The following is a 21600-nucleotide window of genomic DNA, read 5'->3' as shown; positions in this document are numbered from 1 at the left end:
ACTTATGTTACTTTCCTTACTGATCATTCATATATAATTGATATGACACCATCATGTGGACATGTGAGGTAACTTCAGTCTCAGTCTAATGATACAGCTGAGTAATTGCAGCATTTAATGCAAATATGACTTATTCGTTGTTTAAAATTTATTCTGAAGCATAAAAACAATCCACCACATTTTTATTTCATTTCACACAGGGATTACAAAGGCTAAAGACTGTATTAAAATCATGAAACCAAAAAGTAAATATGGTTCTTCTTTACTCCTATATCTAAGCTATAGGATTTACAGTACAGAAGAAGACAAAAGACAAACAAAAAAGAAAAAATACAAACAAAAATGGCAGTACATTCAGATAACTAAGGCACACGCCAGTTTGATTTTTGCTTTGTAGATATACTGTATGTAGATATATAGGTGATGCTCACATGACTCTTAACAGTAGCAGCTTGGTAAACAGGTAGATGAGAGCAACACATAACATTTACAACATAAATGCACAAACGATTGAAGGACAGGTGTTTTAGCACATTACTGCGTAAATTTGTGTGCACTAAAAAATAAAATACAAGACAATAACAACAACACAGATATAAAGTCTGAGCACAACGGTGAAAGCTGGTCAGCAATCCAGTCATGGTGTGGGCTGAGCATTATCATTCTCTACATTTAACAATTCACTTGTCTTCATCCCATGTTGCACTTGTGTGTTGTGTCTGGATGATATGGTTGACATAAAAATCATAATATTAAAAGGAATATTTTTCTCATAATTAATATGGCAAATGTATTCAAAATCACACACAAAATACTACAATTGATGTTCACTTAGATAAAAATCTTCACACATGTAAATCCAAATATTAAATAACATTTTTTGTTAGTTCTTAATCACAATCTGGAATAATTTAATTGGATAACAGAATTTTGTAAAACGGTAACTTAATATAATTTTATCATATCGATATGATTTTACTCAAAGTCACTAAATGATAATCATTGCTCAGCCCTAGTTGTATGTGTGTGTCACTGACTTGGGTTAAGACTTACTTAATATTGAAACATAACATTTTAAGAGCTAGAAACAAAAGTGAATGCACTCAAGTGCGCAGCAGCACAGGTTTTCACCTCGTCATCTGTCAGAAGGCTACCTGCTCAATGCTGACAGTAGGATATGTTTGTCAAAGATCAAGACAGAGTGTAGAACATGTGCATCCAAAGAAACGTTTACAGGTGATGGATCAAAAAATCAAGCTAAAGCAGAAGTCGGACAAAAGATCTGCATAAAAATATTAAATATATTTAATTTGTCAAGTCAATCTTTGTGAGACTGGAACATTGCACTATTAAATTAAATTAATAGGGAGCTATTTGTAAAGAGTGTGGATCTTTTGTCTGACTTCTGTCTCAAAGATTAAGCCAAGAAGGTCAATTTTTACAATACAGTACAGATACAGTGACACTTTAAATAACTTCAAATACCATCTATATTTCTAATTCTGACACCATTTCACCATCATCATTGAAAACAATTCATAGCTTAATGTAAATATCTAAATATTATTATGACCAAAGTAAGACTATGTAATAGAGAGGACCTTCTCATGTATCCCTTTACATGAGGGAATTAAAAGAAATGCAGAGTCAGAGAAGTGCTCTTTTGTGCAGGCTCTGGAATAGGATTTGAAACAGCAGGTAAACCTGGTAAAGTGTATTCAACAAAGTAATCAAAAATGCACATTTCTCTGGAATTCATCCCAAGTTTCTGGTATGATTTCATCTACCTGAGTATACCTTTCACATCTGCTCAAAGGTTCACATACGCAAAAATAAAAAAAAAACAAAAAACCCCAAGGATAGATGAGAAACCAAAAGTAGCTTTTTGATATGACTCACAAGTACCATGGGCAGTACATGTAAACTGTCTATTTCCTAATAGTGAGCCTCCTTTTGGATAAGCACCGCCACATATCACTAGGCCACAGTTCACTGCAGCTGAAATCAACATCTGTTCATGTGTTTATAGAAAGTGCTTTGGTTTTCAGTGATATAAACTTAGTCTGTGTTGTTTGTTCCGCACCTTTTACACAACAATCTAACATGTCTTCAGCTGCAATATCTGCATAAAAATGAATTTTTTTCAAAATGCACAGGTGTTGGACCCTCTAGACACATATCACAGGATACTCCTCGATAATATCCCTTTTTAAATCTCAGTTTAATATACAAAAACTTGAGTTTCTATGTACTTTCTCCAAAGTGAAAAACACAGACTTAATGTAAATTGATTTCCTTTAGAAAAACAGAAGCCGATCAGTCCTTCTTCCCTTCATGACCATTAGCTGCTACTGCCCCTTGCTGGTCTCTCTGCTGTTTGTGCCAACTCTTGCTCTTCCTAATGGCAAATCGAACAATGTCCACCATGAACACCCAGGATAGAGCGTACATAGCCACTCCCCCACACTTGATAAAGAATCTGGGTCTTGGGGAGATCAGCTCACAGTACAGCATTGTGCCTCCCACGAAGATTCGCATCACCACAAACAGCAGCACAAACAGGACGTCCACAACGTCCCCCAGAAGTGTCCCGTAATGTCCCGTCTGTTTGAGGAACCAGCGTGCCTGCAGGAGGGGGTTGGTGATTTCGCTGCCAAAGAGTACCGCACAGGACTCAATGCCAGACTCCCCCAACCACAGGGTCAGCAGGATTCCCAGGATGCTCATCGTGTGGTGGGCCAACATAACGGGTCCTTCTGTGCGGAAGTACACACACCAGCCCATATCAAAAATGAAGTAGCCCAGACTCACCACCATGGCACTTATCTGCAGAGGGGTGTTCTTAGTACCTTGCATCCACAAACAGACAGTTTTTAGTTAGCACATTTTTGAAATACAAGCCAAAAAAAACATGCAATCACTGTGATGAACACTGTCATCACCTTGAATGGAGCATAAAAATGTGTAGAAACAAATTTCTCATCAGGAACTTATTCAATACATAATTAAGACAGGAAAGGTAAAACGATTTAGTCCCCGCAATGTGCATGTTTACAGCTGTTTCAAGTAACACCAAACTATCTCAACAACATGCTAAGAAACAAGTAGTCAGTTAATTGGTTAGTCGATTGACAGGAACTTAATCAGAAACTATTCTGATGATGAATTAGCCTAGTTATCATTTTTCAAACAAAAATGAAAAACACCTAGTTTCAGCTTCTCAATTGTGACAATCTGCTTTTCTTTGTCTTATATGATAGATACCTAATATCTTTAGATTTTGGACTGTTGTTTGGACAAAACAGGACATTTGAAGATGTCACTTTGGGCTCAGTGAACATGTGGTGGGCATTTTTTTAACCACTTTCTGATATTTTCTAGACCAAATGATTCATTGAGAAAATTATTAGCAAAAAGTAAGTTGCAGCACTGAATAATGTTTCCAGATTCGATGTTGTTGCTACTGATGTAGCAGTTACAACATAATGTTGTGAAGCACTGAAGCTCATACTCTTTAAATCACTCAGACTGCCCTCATCATTTGTTATTAGGCTATGTCTTTACAGTACAAATGAACAAATTAAATTCTAATAAGTTAATCTACAGACAGAGGATGTCCTACCTGGATAAGTGAAAGGCCAGGGTCCATCCACATAGCCTATGTATGCTGTGATGCAGACTGCCAGGATGCCGTGAAATAGGGTGACAAGACGACAGTTCCACTCATAACTCCGGGACCCATTAATGTTACACAGGATGAAGTAGAGAGAGACCCAGCCGGACAGGCACAGGAGTGCACAAACCACAAGCACTGCCATCTTCTCTTCTAAGGGCAAAACCGACAAGAAAAACAGCTAAGACCAACTTACAGCTTCTTTCAAAAACTTATTTGCCAGCAGTCATCAAGCCAACTTTTAAGTCACATTACACTGTAAAAATGCATGGAGGCACAGCTTGCTCTGCAATATCGCTTACAGTAGAAAGAGACAGCATTACCGTCCTGAGACTTAGACTGTGCAACCCTTTGTAAGTGAACAACAATTAGCCTTTGCTTGAACTATAATAGCACTATAGTTGGCCGGCTGAGGGTCTGGTGGGGTGAGGGGGACGTCTCTTCCTCTGCTGTGACGTTTGTACTAGGAGGTGAGACTGTGCAGATGGACGAGCCCACTCTCACTGGACTGCAACAAGAAGTACACTTGATTCTCATAGACTTGAAGCAAGTTTCAAAACTAGATGAGAGGTCACTGGGTGCCGGGCCTCAGACAATCCCCATGAGAGAAAAAGACTTTTTGAACTGTTATCGAATGACATGCCCTTCGAAAATCAGTTTAGAAATTCACAAATGTTGTTGACTTAGTTGTTTTGTGCAGAGGAATGAACAGTTGCATGGTAACATGGATGTGATGACAGTATGATGAGCTGAAGCCCTGGTCTGATTTGATTTTGAAAACAAGAAAAAAGAAAAGAAGAAAACCAAAATAAAAAAAACACAAAACCAGTCCAACATGGAACACTGGGATAAGAAGACAAAAAAAAAATCAAGAGAAATAAGCTTAAGCAAAATATGGATACCCTGTAAGACACACAAGATGTGTGCAAAAATTTTGAGTACATTTCCAAAACTGTTTTCTTCATATAGCAGCATGTGTATGTAATTCATTATACGTTTAAATTTGTATGTTTTATGGGGATTTGTATTTAAACCTGGGCCTTTTTCTGGTTAAATAAAGTTATATTACCAAAAAGCTGTTAAATGCTTTCTGAGTGAGATCATGAAGGATGGTTCAGTAGTTTTTAAACTAAGGAGTAACGTCACGTTTACTACAGTTTAATTACGTGTCCAGGGAACCTTATAAGATGAAACGAGGGAAAAGAAGTTGACAACTTGCCGGATTAATGTTTACATTCCCTTGCTACATTATTTCATGGATGCTTAGGCTCATTTAAAGAAGATGCTCTCACAGCAGGATGATTAAATGGATCAGATAGCAAGCTAACGAGTAGCAAGCTAACGTTATAGGGCCAGCTAACACACCGTTTTCCTAATAACGAGACAGTAAACACGCTCACAAATTCAGAAAAACATCGTTACCTCGATGGTGCACATGTGGCTGAGTCTTCGTTTTACACCCTGGGTATTTTGTGTCGTATGATGATGTCGTCTGTTTCAGGAGGAAGCTGTCAAAGGTTTGTTTGCAGACACGCTGGCTGCTATTTGTTGTCCTTTATCTGAGCGTCAGCCGGCTCCCTCAGCATCCCTCAACTCTCCTTCCACCTATTTACTCGCTGTATATGCTAACCTGGCAACTAGTAGTATCAACAAGAACTGTGCCCTGTTTGTATTTCCCTATAATATACTGTAGCTTACAGATTATGGCAGGCTTATTAAATATTTAACAAGAAGAATCATCATGTCTCCATCCTTCTAGTTGTCTTCCAACTGCGATGGGAGGATGCCTCATCTTTCATGAACGGTGGCGACACCTTGTGGTCAATAACAGACATTACAAGACAAATTCCCCTCCAGTAGGGGGACAAAATGGAAGAATTAGATAGTATACTCATGTTATGACATGCAACAGGGGGCTGCAATGACTATGTGGTTGCAGAGAGCATCTTTTACCTGCAAAACCTGGCCTCAAACCCTGGTGACAAAGTTTCCTCCTGTAAGGCATTCAGTCCCACCTCCAGCTGTCACTGCGCATAATCTTCCACGACATTTTTAAAAATAGTTTCCACATGGACATGATGAAGCATCACATTATCATTAGAATCAATCATCAGGGTGCGTCCTGTTGGCTGAAGAGTGTAAGCCGCCCAAGCAGTTGCAATGTCACCAGTTTCGAGTGCAGCCAAGGACCTTTGTTGTCGTCTACATACTGTCTAATAACATAATCTGTCCACAAATACTTTAAAACAATGAGTTCAATTTGTATGTGCAGTGCAAAGAAAAACTTTATTGAAACAATTCATGTAAAACACAACTCTTAACTGGTACATTACCTAATTGCTTCATTTTCTCCTTATGGCAACTTTTTACAGCATATTTAAAACTCTTTCATAGAAAAAATATGTTTAACAACTTAATCTACAATTAACATAGCAAAGATATCAGTGGAAATGTTAAGGCACTTGATCACCAGAGAAGGCCACAAATAGAAACGTTTCACTTATTTGGTTCTTTAGTTAGCAGGACACAGAAAACATAAAATGATATGGCACTGAAGACTGAAATGAAGATGGCAGTAAGACAAACTAAAAATCATACTTCAACTTATCACTCTAAAGAACATTCAGACAGACAAAATGAAATTTGGTCCCACAAGTTCAAGAAGTGCTCCTTGAATTACACATAAGTGATCAGGGATTTGAGATGCATAAATTATAAACATTTAACTGTTGACATGAAGAGAAAAAACAGAAACCAAAATCCAGAATTCTGGCACTGGGATACAACTGTTAGCAGGAAAGTGAAACAATGAAAATCCGAGCAACCAGAAGATGGCAGTATAGATTATTAAAAAGGTCACACTGCACTTTTAAGCGGATCCTAACATGGAAAAACACCAAACTGAAGAGCCCGTTTCTAGAAACTGAAACTTTACACCCTTCTTTTGACAGCATTTCCTTTGACTTTGGTTTATTTGACACTTTCATACAGACTGAGAATGCAAGATGTGGGCATGAGGTGTCCCCCCATGGGGAATGATGGGGTAAATCAGAGCTAAAACTGTCCTATTGAAGAGAATAATAGACCTGTTTATCCACACTCTCTGTACAGTCACGAAAACTAGAAACAGACAAGCTAGAGGTTAAAATGTTTTGAGATGTGTTTGAATGCTTCTTGTTATTGAAGAGATGTGGTTTAGACATGTGACTTTAAGAGCTTGTTTATGCAAAAAGAAAAGAAAAGTCTCATGAGGTTATTTTTTAACAAAAAGACACAAAAATAGTCCTCCATAATTTCACTTTGCAACCAAAATAAATAAAGCCAGCATTGGAGAAGCATTTTCTTTGTCAGCCAGCATAAATTGTTATAAACAGGACATTAGCTGGCTATAAACAGTTTTTTCACAGAGCTTGATAAAGAAAGATAAATCCACCATCCAAATTTTCCTTCACCAGGATGGAAGATTGTGTTTATACAATGTTTGATCAAAGTGGAACTGTTGTTCCCCTGCTGGTGTCTGACTGACCACAAATGCACTGTCCAGCTTTGTGCATAACGTAGCTTTCATGAGAGGTTATTGTTGTTGGCATCTGTCACCTGCTCCAATAATTTTTCCCAAATAAAAAGGCACAAAAGTGACGACTTCTTGGCAAAGTCACATTATAACTGACAGTGATATGTCATTTTCCCAGAAAAGGCTTAAAGTTAGTGAGTCCTCTTATACTGACATGCTGCATCTCTCCTTCCATAAAGGTTTTGGTCTCATTTGGAATCTGAAATCATTTCTGTTTCAGCTTAAACATCTGGGTCTCACCACTCCCCACCTGAGACAGCTTCATTTAACATCAAATAAACCGAGGTCCGGTATTACTGTGTTTACTTTGAGTAGCATGGGTGGAGAAGCCCTGGCTTGGCTGGGAATAAAATCTGTTTCTCTTTTCTTAATCTTCCAGAACAAAATGTTAGGTCTCCTCGTCCCATAGGCAGAGCTGTTTTTGGGGAACGTAGTAGGTGAAATGGTAGCCCTTGCTGCAGCTCTTTATGCCACACTTGTAGGTGGAGCTTTTGCCCGTGGTGTCCCGGCTGCGGCAGTACTTCAGCAGACACGGGTACCACTCCAGACGCAGGCTGTATGTGCAGAGACATGGCTGCCACAAGTCCTTAGTAGAGTGACAGGCCTGAAAGCTGGGCACCTCTGTTGTTTGGGGCAAGACCTCAAATATGGACCCATCCACACCTATAACAAAGACAGAGGAGGAGCATTATTATCAGAGCATGTGGTATTAAAAACAAAAGCCAGATATCTACGGTTGTGTGAATCATTCTCTTTCTGATTTTGCTCAATTACATACTGTATTGAACTGGAGAGGGCAAACAAAGTGGCTAAAAAGAGGGGAGACTGTGCAGTAAAAGGGGAGCTTTGTTATGCAAAGGAGATGCTACTGTGATTGCCTCTGCTGATAATGGTGCAGAGTGCTCGCTGAACCATGACCATCAACATTGTTTCCTCTGTAACAGTGCTGTCAGGGGACAATAGTGCTGTCATATACATTCTCCTCGGCCCAGATAATTTGGACTTCATTGCTATTAAGATACTGGGTCGCTTTGCAAATAGTTAATAGAAATAATGATATGTTGTTCAATTTAGGGTGAGGATTTTTTCAATGATTTTTTCAAGGCAAAAATAGAACATTTCTACAGAATGTAAGATAAGGAGGGAAGCAGATAGCTTTACTAGCGATAGAGCCTTATTAACAAAAACTAGAGGGAGTTATATCACTAAAATTAAGTGGAAAGAAGTGTTTGGCTGATAATAAACAGGGATGATAGATAGTGTTAGGGAGATAAAAGCATGTCAGTACAGAGATATAGAGAATACAGAGACAATCAGGAGGGACGGGGGGGACAGACAGATGTTTTGCTCAAACCACCAACCAAACGTGAAATGCCAGTTTCAATGATAAACAAAGATAAGGTGACCACTGACCTTTGTCCAGCCAGTGTTTGACATCAGCTTCTCTGGTGTAGATGGCCTCGTGAGCCTCGCTGCACATGTTGTGGATGTGGGAGCTGAGTTGCCAGGCCCGACTCAGATTGACCGCAGCACTCATTGTCAGCTGCTCCAGCCCTCTCCGCTCCTCCGCCAAGCGAATGGCCTGAGGATTTTTCTGAGCAGACAGTACAATAATCAGTGTTCAGATCCTTTCAGTCATATAAATATTTCATTTTTCTTGAATGAAAAAAGTTCATTGTACAACACATGAACACTGCGTTTCATACCTGCCTGAGACGAGCCATTGACTCACTGGGGATGATCTCATTGCGGTTGAGGCGAGAGATGAAACACAGGGCCTGGTACTGGTTCTGCCCTCTTTCCAGCTCGCCCAGGATCAGTGCTCGAAATATCTTCACATCCTGCAAGACACAATGGATGAGAGATGACTGCCTGAATGAATAAACAGACAATTCCCAGAGGACATTGAAGTGATGCGTTAGGGTTGGTTATAATAACTTACTGTTTATATGTGCAGGCGTATTCAGATTAGAACAAATATTCTTTCCATTTTGGTACTTAATGTAGCACTTTTCCAGACACTCAAAGTAATTCAATATGTGAAAGTTCAAAGATGTTCAAACAACTGTCTGCTAAAAGTAAGGAGGGGTTTATGTTCACTACACCCGTAAAGCCTCATCTGACAGTGTGTTGATACTTTTTAATATCTGTAGGCCTGTGAAATGTTCCTCCAGTCGTGCTCTGGTTACTTGTACTGTCAAATTAAGGCTTTGGGCCTGCTTCTTGATAGACTTATCAGAGTTCCTCACATGCCGTATAAGTAAAAAACATTTTACCACACTGTTTTGTGGAACTGTAGAAGTAGAAAAATGGTGATAGCTGAGAATTCACAAAAAAAAACTTGTTGCTGTTGGCAAGTGTGTGAGAAATCTGGCGTCAAACCCAAGGCCATAAAGAGTTCTGTGAGAGGGCATGCAAAGCATGATGGGAAGCTCCAGCAGTGGGGAGAGGAGACCAGCAGACCTGTCTTCCTATTCATCCGACACCCCCCCCCACCCCGCCCCCCTTCTCTTGGCTTCAGCTTCAAGACAGACACACACAGTCCCAAACACCCCTCCTCCGCTTTTCACACAACCGTCTGAAGCAAACAGGCTACAGAGGAGAAGCAGTTTCAGGGCTTGTACTCCCGGAGCAGAAGGGATTCTGGGACAGATAAACAGCCCAGAGATAACCCCATTGAGTTCTTCTTAAGCTCTTTGGTCCTACTTCCTTTATGCAAAACTGTACATGTTGGCAAGAAAGAAATACAACCTGCCTCAGAAGTGTTTACGCTCTGTAGGTCTTCATAGACCACTTTGCATGATCACTGGTTCCTCATTTTGAGAGCCACTTTTGTCTCTGAAATGAGTCTCTGGCAGGCGTACAATACAAGCATGGGTATTACACAAGACAATCATGCGATACTATTTGACCTTTGGAAAGCAAATCACTGAGCAAATATTGATTCATGGGCTTTATGTGATATTAACCTCAGATTTTACCCCCTCACACATCTCTGTGTGCTGCTTGGTGTTGTATGAAAATATGGACTCAAAGGGACCATAGAATAACAGGCATTTGAAACTAAAGACCTCAGATGTTCCCACACTGTGATAATAACCCGGCACTTTAGTTTTTAACAAAAAGAACAAAGTCTGAATGATTAAAGAGTCTGTCAAGAGCGGAGGAGGCATGGGTATATCATAGTGAACATAGTGAGATGTGAAGAGCAGGGAGTACAATGCCGACAGACAGACGGGCAAGAGTGCCATTTCCCCTCAAGTGTAGGGAGACGCAGAGGCCACGACTTTAAGACCTCCCATATTGCAGACACATGGCGCTACGCTGGGACACTGTGTGCGTACGTGTGTGTAGGGAAAGCAAAAGAAGGGGGAAGGCATTCGTGTCAGCCACATGGATTTGCCCCAGGGCTCTCTGGGTAATTACAGAGAAGCAGAGTAGCTCCACCAACTCTGCTTCTTTGGAACTTATTCAACGCTTAAGTGTAGACGCTGAGATCTCCTCCTCCTCTGGTGTCATTATGTGTCCAGATTAATGATTGTCTACTCCTGCTGCCTTGCGTTTTGATTCAGGCCAAAAGGGCAAGAGGAGGGCACCAGTGCTTACTGTGGCAACAACACTTTTTGATGTAACTTTGTGTCACAATAGAAAACATTAAAAGAATAATTTGACAAATCCAGAAATATGCTTTCTTCCAGATAGTTAGATGAGAAGATTGATACCCCTGCTATGTCTGGAAACAGCTAAATTGCCTTTGTCTGAGGTAACAAAAAAACAACAACTAGCACTTCCTGGAGTGCCCCATAAAACCATATCTTGCCATTTTTATGCTTCCTTTTTCCCCCTTGATTAAGAAAACGATATATAACGTGTCAATTGTTGAGTTTTACATATGCTGGTAGGCGGATTTTGTTATCTTTGGACAGAGTCAGGCTAGCTGTTTCCCCAATTATATACTTCATGTTAAACTAACCGACTGCTGGCTGTAAATACTGAAAATATTTCTGTCTGCAACTGATGGGTCTCCATCCTGCAGTTAATGGAAATTAAGGTTAATAGAGGCCTTTAAACAGTAATAACGAGTGTTGATATCTTAGCGGTTTAGGTGTTGCTGAGATAATAATCAGCACAGCTTCTAAAAGCAAATAGAGTAATAACAATGACATCATCTCCACTGTAAATAGCCAGACAGAAGCTCTTGGATTCAACTATTTGTTTGGACAGGACTAGACTCACTTCTGCCTCCCTGAAAGCAGCACTGGCACAAGCACACTGAATCATTTGTGCAGACATACTCATAAGTATGATAAAAGTAGCAAAAGAGTGAAATGTGCATTGGTTTGATTAAAGGAAGTTTAACACCTGTAGTTGTGATGAAAGGCTATATCCAAACACCAGGAGAGAGTGAGTACTGAACTGACTGATCAAACAACAGTTATCTCTTTTAAATCTGCCTAGTGGGTTGGTGGTGGTTTTTTTTTTTTTTTTTAAGTCAGAGCATTATGCAAACTGTGGATGTATGAGGAAATATGATAGAAGCAGGTGCCAAGTTTGTGTGGGTTTGCAGTGGGGGTACATTACTGTTTCCTCTGTGTAATGGGTATCTATAAAAAATTATGTTGAATGCTTCTCAAATACCCCACATTACTAAATAGTAGACACAGTTAAGGCTGGGTAATACTGTACATCTGAGAGGGAAAATAACACATTAAAATTTAGAACATCTTGGCCAAGTGAGCCTGCTGCAGCTTGAAAATGAAGAGCAAGGCCATTTGAGTTCCCAGCTACTCCTTAAAGAAGTGAAGCCTATACCAGGAACATGAGTCACCCTCTAAATGTGCATTTCCACAAACATACATGAAATTAAAGGTTTGCAGACCAACATTTAGAGAAAATCACCAGGCACGGACATTAAGAATTAAAAGAATGACATTTCCCAGTCTTGAAAAAGACTGGTAATAATATAATCAAAGGACAGGGTAGCCTTGAGTTTTTCCCCACCAGAGCAGTGTAAATGTCAGCACAGCTATAAATAATCAACACAAGTACAGATTCCTCAGCATTGCTCCCTGACACCCGGGACTTAGTCCATTTGCGGACAAACTACCACTGGCCAACAGCCAAACACAAGTCTGTATTCATGCAACCTGACTAGTGGGTCATACTAAGACCTGTTAAACAGGCGAGAGGTGGGGGTGTGTTTCATTGGTGGTTACCTTTGGTGGGCCAGATTATTTAAGAGTTGCACAAAAGCCTATTCAGACACTTAAAGGGTGCCATTTACAGTGAACAGTCTCCGTCACTGTAGTAATAACCCAGCTAGCCAAATACGCTCTTTTCACAGAGTATATACTCGGTTTACTAGCTGTGAAAATGAGAGCTGTATCAAGGCCTATACTAAAATAAAAAATACTGTTATTTTCTATGAATGTTCTGTAGCTAGGAGCAGTTTAAATGCTCCAGTTGAAATGACTACTGCCAGACATTTACATCTCACTTTTGATGCTATTCTAACTGTGCCAACTCACACTTGCATGCATGGATGGACATTCAAACACACACAAATGCACGCACATACACACACAAACACAAACAGTGGGGCAGTAGCTATCCCCTGTGCAGGAGGTTCTTCCGGTTTTCCAATCCCCTCTAAGACCCTGTCTGTTGATAAGGCTGATGGCTGGCTGGGGAGGACTGCTGGTCAGCCACGCTCGGATGAGTCATTTGGGATCATTGTGCGACTATGTGGTTATTTGACTGGGTCTGAAATTTTTTTTTTTTTTTAAATCAAGTGTTCAGTGCTGAAACCAAAAAGTACCTGAAATATTACACAACTAGAAATATTTCTCTTTTAGGGGGCCGAGTTGGCATAGTAACGCTAGTCTACAAGTGAAATATAAAAGCCCACAGCTTCGGGATCACAAAGCCTATTTGGCTTCTATTTGTAGAAACATAAGTGATGAAATGTTGTTTTTACTTTTAAGACTCCCAACCTACCTAAATGGCTCTGATTCTCCTTTAAAAACAACATAAGGATTTACTATGTTTGGTGATGGGGAAGATATTTGCGTTGGTGCACGAGGGCAGCCCAGTCAAAAAGCACAGGTGTAGAGCAGGGATTAAAGATCATGTTGGGAGACAGAGGGAGAGAGGGTAAGACAGACTCACACAGACAAAAGGAGCGGGAGAAAAGCCGCTGCGTTAAGAAATGCTTGAGTTGAAGCTAATTACAGAGGCTCCAAAGGCAGGAATGCGGAGTCACATTTGGGGCTGGTCACACCTGGCTGTCCAAAGAGTGAACCAATTAGTAAACACTGGCAGTGAATGGACAATAAAAACACTGGAGGCCACGGAAAGAAAGGTGTTCATCTTGGCTATTCTCTTGAATACAATGGAGGGTAACTTACTTTTCAAACTGCTGGAGTGTTAATATTTAAATGTTGCACATGAATTCAGAAATACAAGGCAAAGGCGAGGCAAATTTATTTATTTAGCACCTTATCCTGCACAGAGCAACCCAAAGTGCTCCAAATACAACCATAAATACTCCAACAACAGCCTCTAAGTTAATCTGTAAAAGCCTCAAAACCTGTGCAAAATATGCACAGGGCCACAACGAGGGAACTATTCATTCACACACAATCTGGATACAATTATCCAGACACCCAAAACTGTTTATGGAGACTTCGCATTCAGGAAATGAGAGGGAGACAAACAGTGAGTGCTAACAGGGAAGGAAATGAGGCAGATAGATAAGGCATAAACAATAGAGATGGCTACAGTCCTATTCAGCCTCTAACTGTTGTCCCACAGCTTTCATATCCTGTTGCAATGGACACACAAACAGCTATCTTATGGCTAGGGATTCAAAAATAATAGCATGATTTAAACTAAAAATATCATGATTATTTGTTTGTAAATGCAGGTATTTGAATAAGGTTTGTTGTTAAAGTTGTCTTTAACAAAGCCTAGTGGGTAAATATAAAAATTTCAGGCTACCAAAATTCAACTAATTTAAACTGTCATTAAAAAAACATGTTTGAATGTGATCAGTGTCGGTTTTGAGAGATCTGTTAAGTTTCTACTCTACTGAGTTTTTATTTTATCAATCTATTTGGAAAATGTTACTTGCAAATGTTCTTTTTACAGAGAAACCCAGCAGCTTAATTCTAGTTTTTACAACAGTGAAGGTTATTTTCATGACTTTTCTTTTGAACCTTTCTTTGCTCTTTTTCAGAACTTCTACAGAAATTCTTTTTTCGAACTAGAAAAGTGACAAAAAGAGCAGTTTATTTGACAAGAAAAAGAGTGATATACAGGTATGGCTATTTAGCACTAAAACTGACTGAAATGTCACAAAGGTAGCACAATAAAGTCTAACACATCAAATAAATTCATTTGAAACTAGCCAGGGTGAGCTAGCCAAAAGGCAGACACATCCATGAATTTGACAAAAGGACATTTAATGACACTGTGTGGAGGACAGAACAGAACTTTTGGCAGAGTAAACCCTTTCGTTAGCTTTTTTGTTGCCAACTGCAATCTTAAAACCTCTGAGGTAGACACGAATGATCACAACTATGCACACTGCAAGCCACAATGACAGCCTCCTAGTCCATCAAAGGTTGTTACTGCATACTGCAGCGCCATGCTGTCCACTGCCCTTGCCCATCGGACAAAAATCTAATAATGTGGATGATAACTGTCTTGCTCAGCTCGGGCTGTTCTCGCTGTGTGCCTATGAGAGACTGTGGGAAAGGGAGGCTTTTTACTTTATCAGAAGCATTACAGATGAACATCTGGCCTGCTGGTAGGAGGAGGATAAAGGATAAAGACATCAACAGGGGCCGAGGGGCCATGAGAGGCCAAAAGAGGCCCATGTGGGCCTTGAAGGGCCACAACAAGGCCATAGAAGAAGCTATTTTCCTGAGACTCGGAGTCAGCAGTGAACAAAGGGTAGTTAGGAGAAAGACCTACATGTGTGAGTTCATCTCTGAAAAGGGCCGCAGCTTGCACACATTGCAATGAAAGATGCAAGAAGAGAAGAAACAGAGGGGACATAATGGGGACCAAAATGTTTTTCATCCCAGAATGACCTCACAGGATCTTGCTGTATTCAAATTCTAAGTAACGTGTCTGGAGTAATCTCAAACAGAGATTACTTTCTAGACAAGAGTATCTGCAACTCCTGTGAATCACACATCTGTTTTTATTATGCTGTTATGTGGAGTTTATCTCTCCCACATGAAGAGGAGCCACATCATGAAGATGGAAATGGAGTAGGCGTAGAGGTCTTCCAAGGTACTGCTCAGCGTAAGCAAAGCTAAAATATCTGAGCATTTATTGGGGTTGAGGATGCTTATTCATGGAAAGCTTATGTCAATTTGGAGTTGTGTTTCATTTTCACTGAGTCTGGTCACATTTTGTGGATGGATGACCTCACTGACTCACAGATGACTCATTGTGACCTTTCACAACAGAAGAGGGTGAGACTCATGTGCCCCTATAATATGTCCTTCAACTGTGTCTGAAACAACAACATTTAATAGAACAGGTGACACGTACTTGTAAAAAAGTCTTTACAAGTTTGTGCAAGTGACAAAGCGGGATGGTGTTTCAGGGTTGAGTGAGAGGCAAGGTGTGGCAGCCAAAAGAGAGAAAAAAAAGTGACACATAAAAAGCGATGACTGTACTGCACTGACTTGCAAATGATGTAGAGTTCCTGAAATCAAGGAAAAACAACCCACAGTTGCTTCTCTTGGCAAACACTGATGTTTCCCACAAACAAAAAAGTACTGTGGATTGCCAGAAAGCCCCCCCCACACACACACACACACAAGTGTTAATACAGGCCAAATCCATTTAAACAATTTTAATGAGAGATACAGTATGTGAAAGCTAAGAGATACCCGAGAATGGACATCTGCCAAAATGGGTCACAGATACTGTACAGTATCCCAAAGGGAGGGCACACAGAAAGGCAAAACCTGCCTCACAACCCCCAACTTTCATTTTGCTTTTTACATAGTACATGAGGGTGTGTGAAGAATCTTCAGTTCATTCTTACAGCAAGCTTGCTGTTGGGCGTATCCATGAAGCCTCTGTGCTTTGAAGACAACCAGGATGTAAACAGGACTAACCTGAGGGCAAAACAGCTCCTGGCTGGAACAAAATCTAGTTTATATGGCTGAAATGAAATAAGAATTAACAAAACAACTAACATGCTCATTCACACTGTGGTGCCATTGTTTGCAAAAATCCAGATCCATTTAACATGATAGTGTGAGATTGAGCGTCAAGTGGCTTCCAACATCTGTTGCTCCCTTGACCCATCGGCACAGCATGGAGTCCCTCATTCCATGTCAACGCTGATATGGATACATTAACAAATGCTTTTTTTTCTCTGTTCTGGGTATTTTCCAGAATATTTCTCTCCAAAGAGGATACATTTGAAAATGACTGGTCTTATGTGGTATTGTGGAGGCGATAATGGAGCTTTTTGATTGTCATGTGATCACTTATAAAGCTGCTGGCTTAAGTGGCTTATGTATCTCCAAAGACGTTTAAGCACTTTACCATTACGTTGGCATTTCAGTGAGGTCAAATGATTAAACTGCATTAGATGGTATTGGTACATTTTTCTTTAAAAATGTATATCTCTTTGCAGATTTGTTTATGTAGATCATTTTATCCCACAAATTAAAATTTCCTCAAGTGTTAACTCAGCCGAGTTGCTCACATTCCAACATTGATCAAACCCACAAGTTGCACATGAAAAGACATACAGACTGATTAGCTCTTCTGACAAAGTTCTTACATCTGGAAAGACCTTAAACAGCCTTTCAGATATGTGAGACATTTCCTTTGGATTAATTTCCAAGACATGGTTTATGTTCAGCTCAAGGTCTTAGACTGTGTTAGACTATTAATTTTTACAGAGCTTGCTGAAGGAAAAAAAAGGTCTGCACAACGGCACATCTGTGTTCAGATTCGACTCATGTTGCAAAACTGTACACCGACATTGAGCATGTCATCAGGATATTATTTGACAGATTGCTGCAATTTGACATAATTTAGAATAGGCTCGGTTGTAAATAATTTGAGAATACTTTGACACCTGACTTGGATGAAATTGTGAAATCACTTGAATGATGTCCCTCTTCTATAGTGTAAAAAATCTGGATTCAAGTTCTGAGCAAATTACGAAACCTATAAACACTACTACAGACAAAAAATACGAGATGATTAACTCTCTCCCATGATGCCTATATTTCATAAAGAAGATAATATCACAGTCCTCCAGAGGTTTCAATTCAATAGAAAATGTCATACATGTTGAGGTTTACTCAACATGACACGGTTGTATCATGAGCAAGCTAAACCACATCACCTTTTCCATATGTCTACATGCCTAAAGAGCACATGTAACCCTCCTGAAATCACAGTGATTCACTGCTTGGATAATGTCGACTAAGCTTTCCTCTCCCATCCAGCGGGATACTCTGCCAGTGTCTAATGGCTATAACATTTAGCATCACATTTTTGCCACATATTCAGGAAGCAGCTGAAAGAAAGAAAGCAGGACGGCTGCTCTGTTGGTCATTCATAAAGAGTTCTTTTTGAAATGGTCCTAGTCTTTGTAAAGAGCTGATGTTTTTTCTCAATCTTCCATGAATCAAACATACTATAAAATCTGATAGAAGTAAATCGCAAGAGTAAAGTAACAAGCGTAAATGCTTCAAAAGAGAACTTAAACTTGCATAGTTCAAATCCACCTTTGGCTGTATAGGTCATTGTTACTCTCTTGTGCTCAATATCACTGCATGTGGATCTTCTTCCCACATGCGTTCATCTGGACTGTATATTCATGGCAGCTGGAAGTGACAGCTCATCCAACTTTCCATAAATCTTGGAGATACTGCAACAAGAGCTGAATAAAAACCACATGGAGGAGAGAGAGAGCAGGAAGAAGAGAGCAAGAGACAGAAGAGTGGGACTGAGGGAGAAAGAGAAACAGAAAGAGGGGGGATGTGGAGGCCGACCTACAACTGGAACAGATAAATCAGGCAGCGGAAAAGTAAAGTGATCTAAGAGGTTCTGCTGGCTTTATACAAATAAACAAAACCATATGTGCATATGTAAGTGTGTGTGCATGCATGAAAGGATGTAACAAGACGGGGCGCCTGCACAACCAAGCGATGGCTTCCCTGCTCAGAGATCAGTGTATGTCTCTTTATATTGGTGTGTCACCAATGATTGGGGGTGACGGCCTCTTCTCTTTCAACTCTAAATTAGCTGTTTTGGTTAGTGAACCAGACGTGCAGATCAAAAAGGTCAGACATGCCCACTTAATCCTGGTAAATCTCCCCCTTCACATCTCGCCAGCCTGTCAGCTTCTGTGTGACAGCAACCATCACAGACACATGCCTTTGCTCTGTGCGCCTCTGTGAGTCCCTCCCTTACGCTCAGCAGTTGTAGTTTTCCTTCCAGGACTGACATTTATGTGTCTCTGAGTAGTCATTGTCAAAAGTAAAACAGTGTCATCTTTCCAAAAAAATCATGAATGTAATACTGGTCGGGGAGGGACACTTGATATGCTCATCTACTTTTAGAAGAATGCTAAATATGGCCGCTGATGATGAGCTCTGGGCTGGACCCCCATGAGCAGCAGGGGTTTTAAGGCTGTTGGGGTCTGTGGGCATCACCATCTAAGTTACAGCAGCTGCCTTGACCTCTGTGAGACTCCCGCCGAGATGGAAAAAGATGAATGAAACTCTAAGTTTGACTTGGGTTTATGTGTGAGTTATAGTATTTGCTCCAGGGGGTTTGGGCGTTTTAGGATGTTTTCCTTTAAGCTCCAGATTTGTGATGCTCCATCCTTGCCTAGGGGTAATCATTTAGCTTGAAGAAAAGAGGCCATTGTGATTCCCAGATTTCAGCCCTGATGGGCTCTAGATTTAAAGATAGATAATACCAACAGTAAATTTGGTCAAAAAGGTATCAAGGCAACATTCACTCCCAACTATCACAGCTTGTTTGTGGGCTACTGACCTCACCACTAAGTAAATGACCTGGATTTGTTAAAGCAGGGGTTTCTGGTCATGTTAAATAGGCTATTGACAAAACATTGTTTGATCAGTTTTTGTCCTGGGGCCCCAAATAGCTAAAATAGGTCAAATATAGTCTAAATCAAATAAGGTTCTCCCAAAGTGAAGGTTGGAGCTCACCAGTAGTTCCTGAGAGGTATCTAGGAGGTCCCAAAGTAAAACAAGAAATAGTGTAAGTATGGATTTGAGTAATCTGAAGATCATAAAGAATGGCTATTCACATTAAATTAACTGTCTATGTTTACCTCCCTAGTATGAATTCTGTATACAGTTATTTAATACAATAACACACTTTTCATTGTTTTACTTGGGGACCTCCTAGGGACCCCTCAGGGACCAGTGGTTGGCCCTAGCCATCACTTTGTACATTTTATGAATATACAGTAATTTTAGACTTTACTAACCACATCTACCTACTCTCATACCACCAGAGTGTCAGACTGAGACAGGAGAACCTCCTATGAAGGCACAACAACCTTTAGTTTAAGCGGTAAACAGCACCGCCTCTCACCTGTTTGAAGTCCGCCACAAAAGTAATGAGTGTCCCATCTCCCTGCTTGAATTCGAGTGATATCGAGTCTCTTTCATTGTCCGCCTCCAAAACCTCCTCAGTCACCAATCCGTCAGAGAGCCGGACCCGGACCCGTAGCTCCGAACCGAGTCCCAGAGCGACTAGCAGCACCAGGGCGCAGAGACGGCTCAGTATCCGACCTGAAGCCGCACTGATGCAACTCGCAACCATCCCAAAACACGCAAAACTGAACCCGACAGAGGAAAAAATCGAAGCGAAATCCAAAAGTCTGCGTTCATATCCCCTAACTCTTCTCTTTGATTTTCCGGAAAGTCTTTTCCTTCATACTCAAGGTATAGCTTACAGGTCGCTGTTCCATATGGTCCCCTGTGTGCCAGCACTTTCCAGAATTACAAACACGGTCATGGAAATTAGACTACACCGAAACGGCAATCCCCCTTAGTAAAAAATCACTGTTTTTCACTTCTGGGAGCCGAGTTCACTTCCATTGAAAGTCTCTCTCTCCAGCGTTGTTGATAAGATTATGCGCTGTTCAGTTTCTCCTGCACTATAGCCAATAGTCCGATGATCGCACGTTGCTTTTCATTCTGCTTTCTGTTGATATTACCGTCTTTCTCTCTCTCTCTCTCTCTCTCTCTCTCTCTCTCTCTCTCTCTCTCTCTCTCTCTCTCTCTCTCTCTCTCTCCTTCTGCAATTCATGCAGTCCCGTCACTTCCTATCCGTCGGCGTCCCACTGCTCGCCTGGCCTCCAAACTTTCTGTTGTGTGTGTGTGAGTGAGTGCAGTGATGGTAGTAAACTCTTAAAGACACATCACCCTCTGAAAACTCTGCTGCCCATCCCCCTAAAGGCCTCATGTGATCCTCCCTCTACTCCAGCAAGTAGGCTGAACTAATAATATCCCCTGCAATTATAACAAAGGTGTTATTAGGATTTGTAAATCATAGCTTTGTGGATGTTGTTCGTGTCATGTAGGGATAAATAAAAGGCTGGGCAAACTATAATCTGCAACTGCTGGTGGTGAAAAAGCAAAACAACATCCAATGGTTAAAAAAACAATAGCATCTTTGGAAAACATTTATTAAATGTATTTATCTCATAGTAGATATTTTGCTAAGTTCACGACACTTGTTGTTGTTGGACAACATGCTATATATGAAGGTAACTTTAGATAATACATCGTCTTGGCATATTAAACATTTATTTTGGCTTATTTGCATCACAAATGTGTGAAATTCACTATTATTTCAAAAATAATCACTACAATCTACCACCAATAGCCCAATAAAGAGGTATAGGCTGTTCTATTAGTCTACATATTTTTTGTAACCTCAGTTTTATCATAAGAAAAAAAGTTGCATAAAATGAAGATAAGGCATCATTTTTATTTGCGACTTCACTCCTCTGTTTTTCAGTTGTTTATCTAATGCTATGCCATCTCTCTTTCTTTTTTTTTTTTAATTTGTGAGTTCAGCTGCAACACCAACCCTTCTGAAATAAATCCATCAGGTAATTATTACCTTTGATGACAACATATGGTTGATTCAAAGGTTCTAACTGAAGGAAAAAAATGCAGTTGCTCCTTTATTCTACTAGCATATGTTATTTAATTTTATGATGTCCTCAAGGGAAAGCATGACGAACCTGAGGTGAGAGCTGCCAAACAGAGAAAAAACTGCCTATCTGAAGGAGAATCTCAGAACCACATTAAATGGT

General features: G+C 40.3%; 2 protein-coding genes across 3 annotated transcripts; both read right to left on the bottom strand.

The window, feature by feature from the left end:
* Positions 1 to 165: 165 nt before the first annotated feature.
* Positions 166 to 5455, bottom strand: tlcd5a (TLC domain containing 5a). 2 transcript variants are annotated; one of them, XM_044355341.1, is made up of 3 exons: positions 5096 to 5455; positions 3623 to 3826; positions 166 to 2849 (listed from the first exon to the last, which is right to left on the bottom strand). In XM_044355341.1, exons 2-3 carry the CDS (start codon positions 3816 to 3818, stop codon positions 2317 to 2319), a joined length of 729 nt encoding a protein of 242 aa, XP_044211276.1. In that variant the 5' UTR covers positions 3819 to 3826; positions 5096 to 5455; the 3' UTR covers positions 166 to 2316. The 2 variants fall into 2 exon arrangements, with proteins under 2 accessions (XP_044211276.1, XP_044211278.1); XM_044355343.1 differs by having other exon boundaries at positions 166 to 2756.
* Positions 5456 to 5940: 485 nt separating this feature from the next.
* Positions 5941 to 20666, bottom strand: oafa (OAF homolog a (Drosophila)). Its single transcript, XM_044355072.1, has 4 exons — positions 19866 to 20666; positions 8954 to 9088; positions 8661 to 8841; positions 5941 to 7910 (listed from the first exon to the last, which is right to left on the bottom strand). Exons 1-4 carry the CDS (start codon positions 20094 to 20096, stop codon positions 7636 to 7638), a joined length of 822 nt encoding a protein of 273 aa, XP_044211007.1. The 5' UTR covers positions 20097 to 20666; the 3' UTR covers positions 5941 to 7635.
* Positions 20667 to 21600: the final 934 nt, after the last annotated feature.

The sequence above is a fragment of the Thunnus albacares genome, chromosome 6 (genome assembly GCF_914725855.1).
Source record: "Thunnus albacares chromosome 6, fThuAlb1.1, whole genome shotgun sequence".
NCBI lineage: Eukaryota > Metazoa > Chordata > Actinopteri > Scombriformes > Scombridae > Thunnus > Thunnus albacares.
This window is presented reverse-complemented; position numbering and strand designations above follow the sequence as displayed.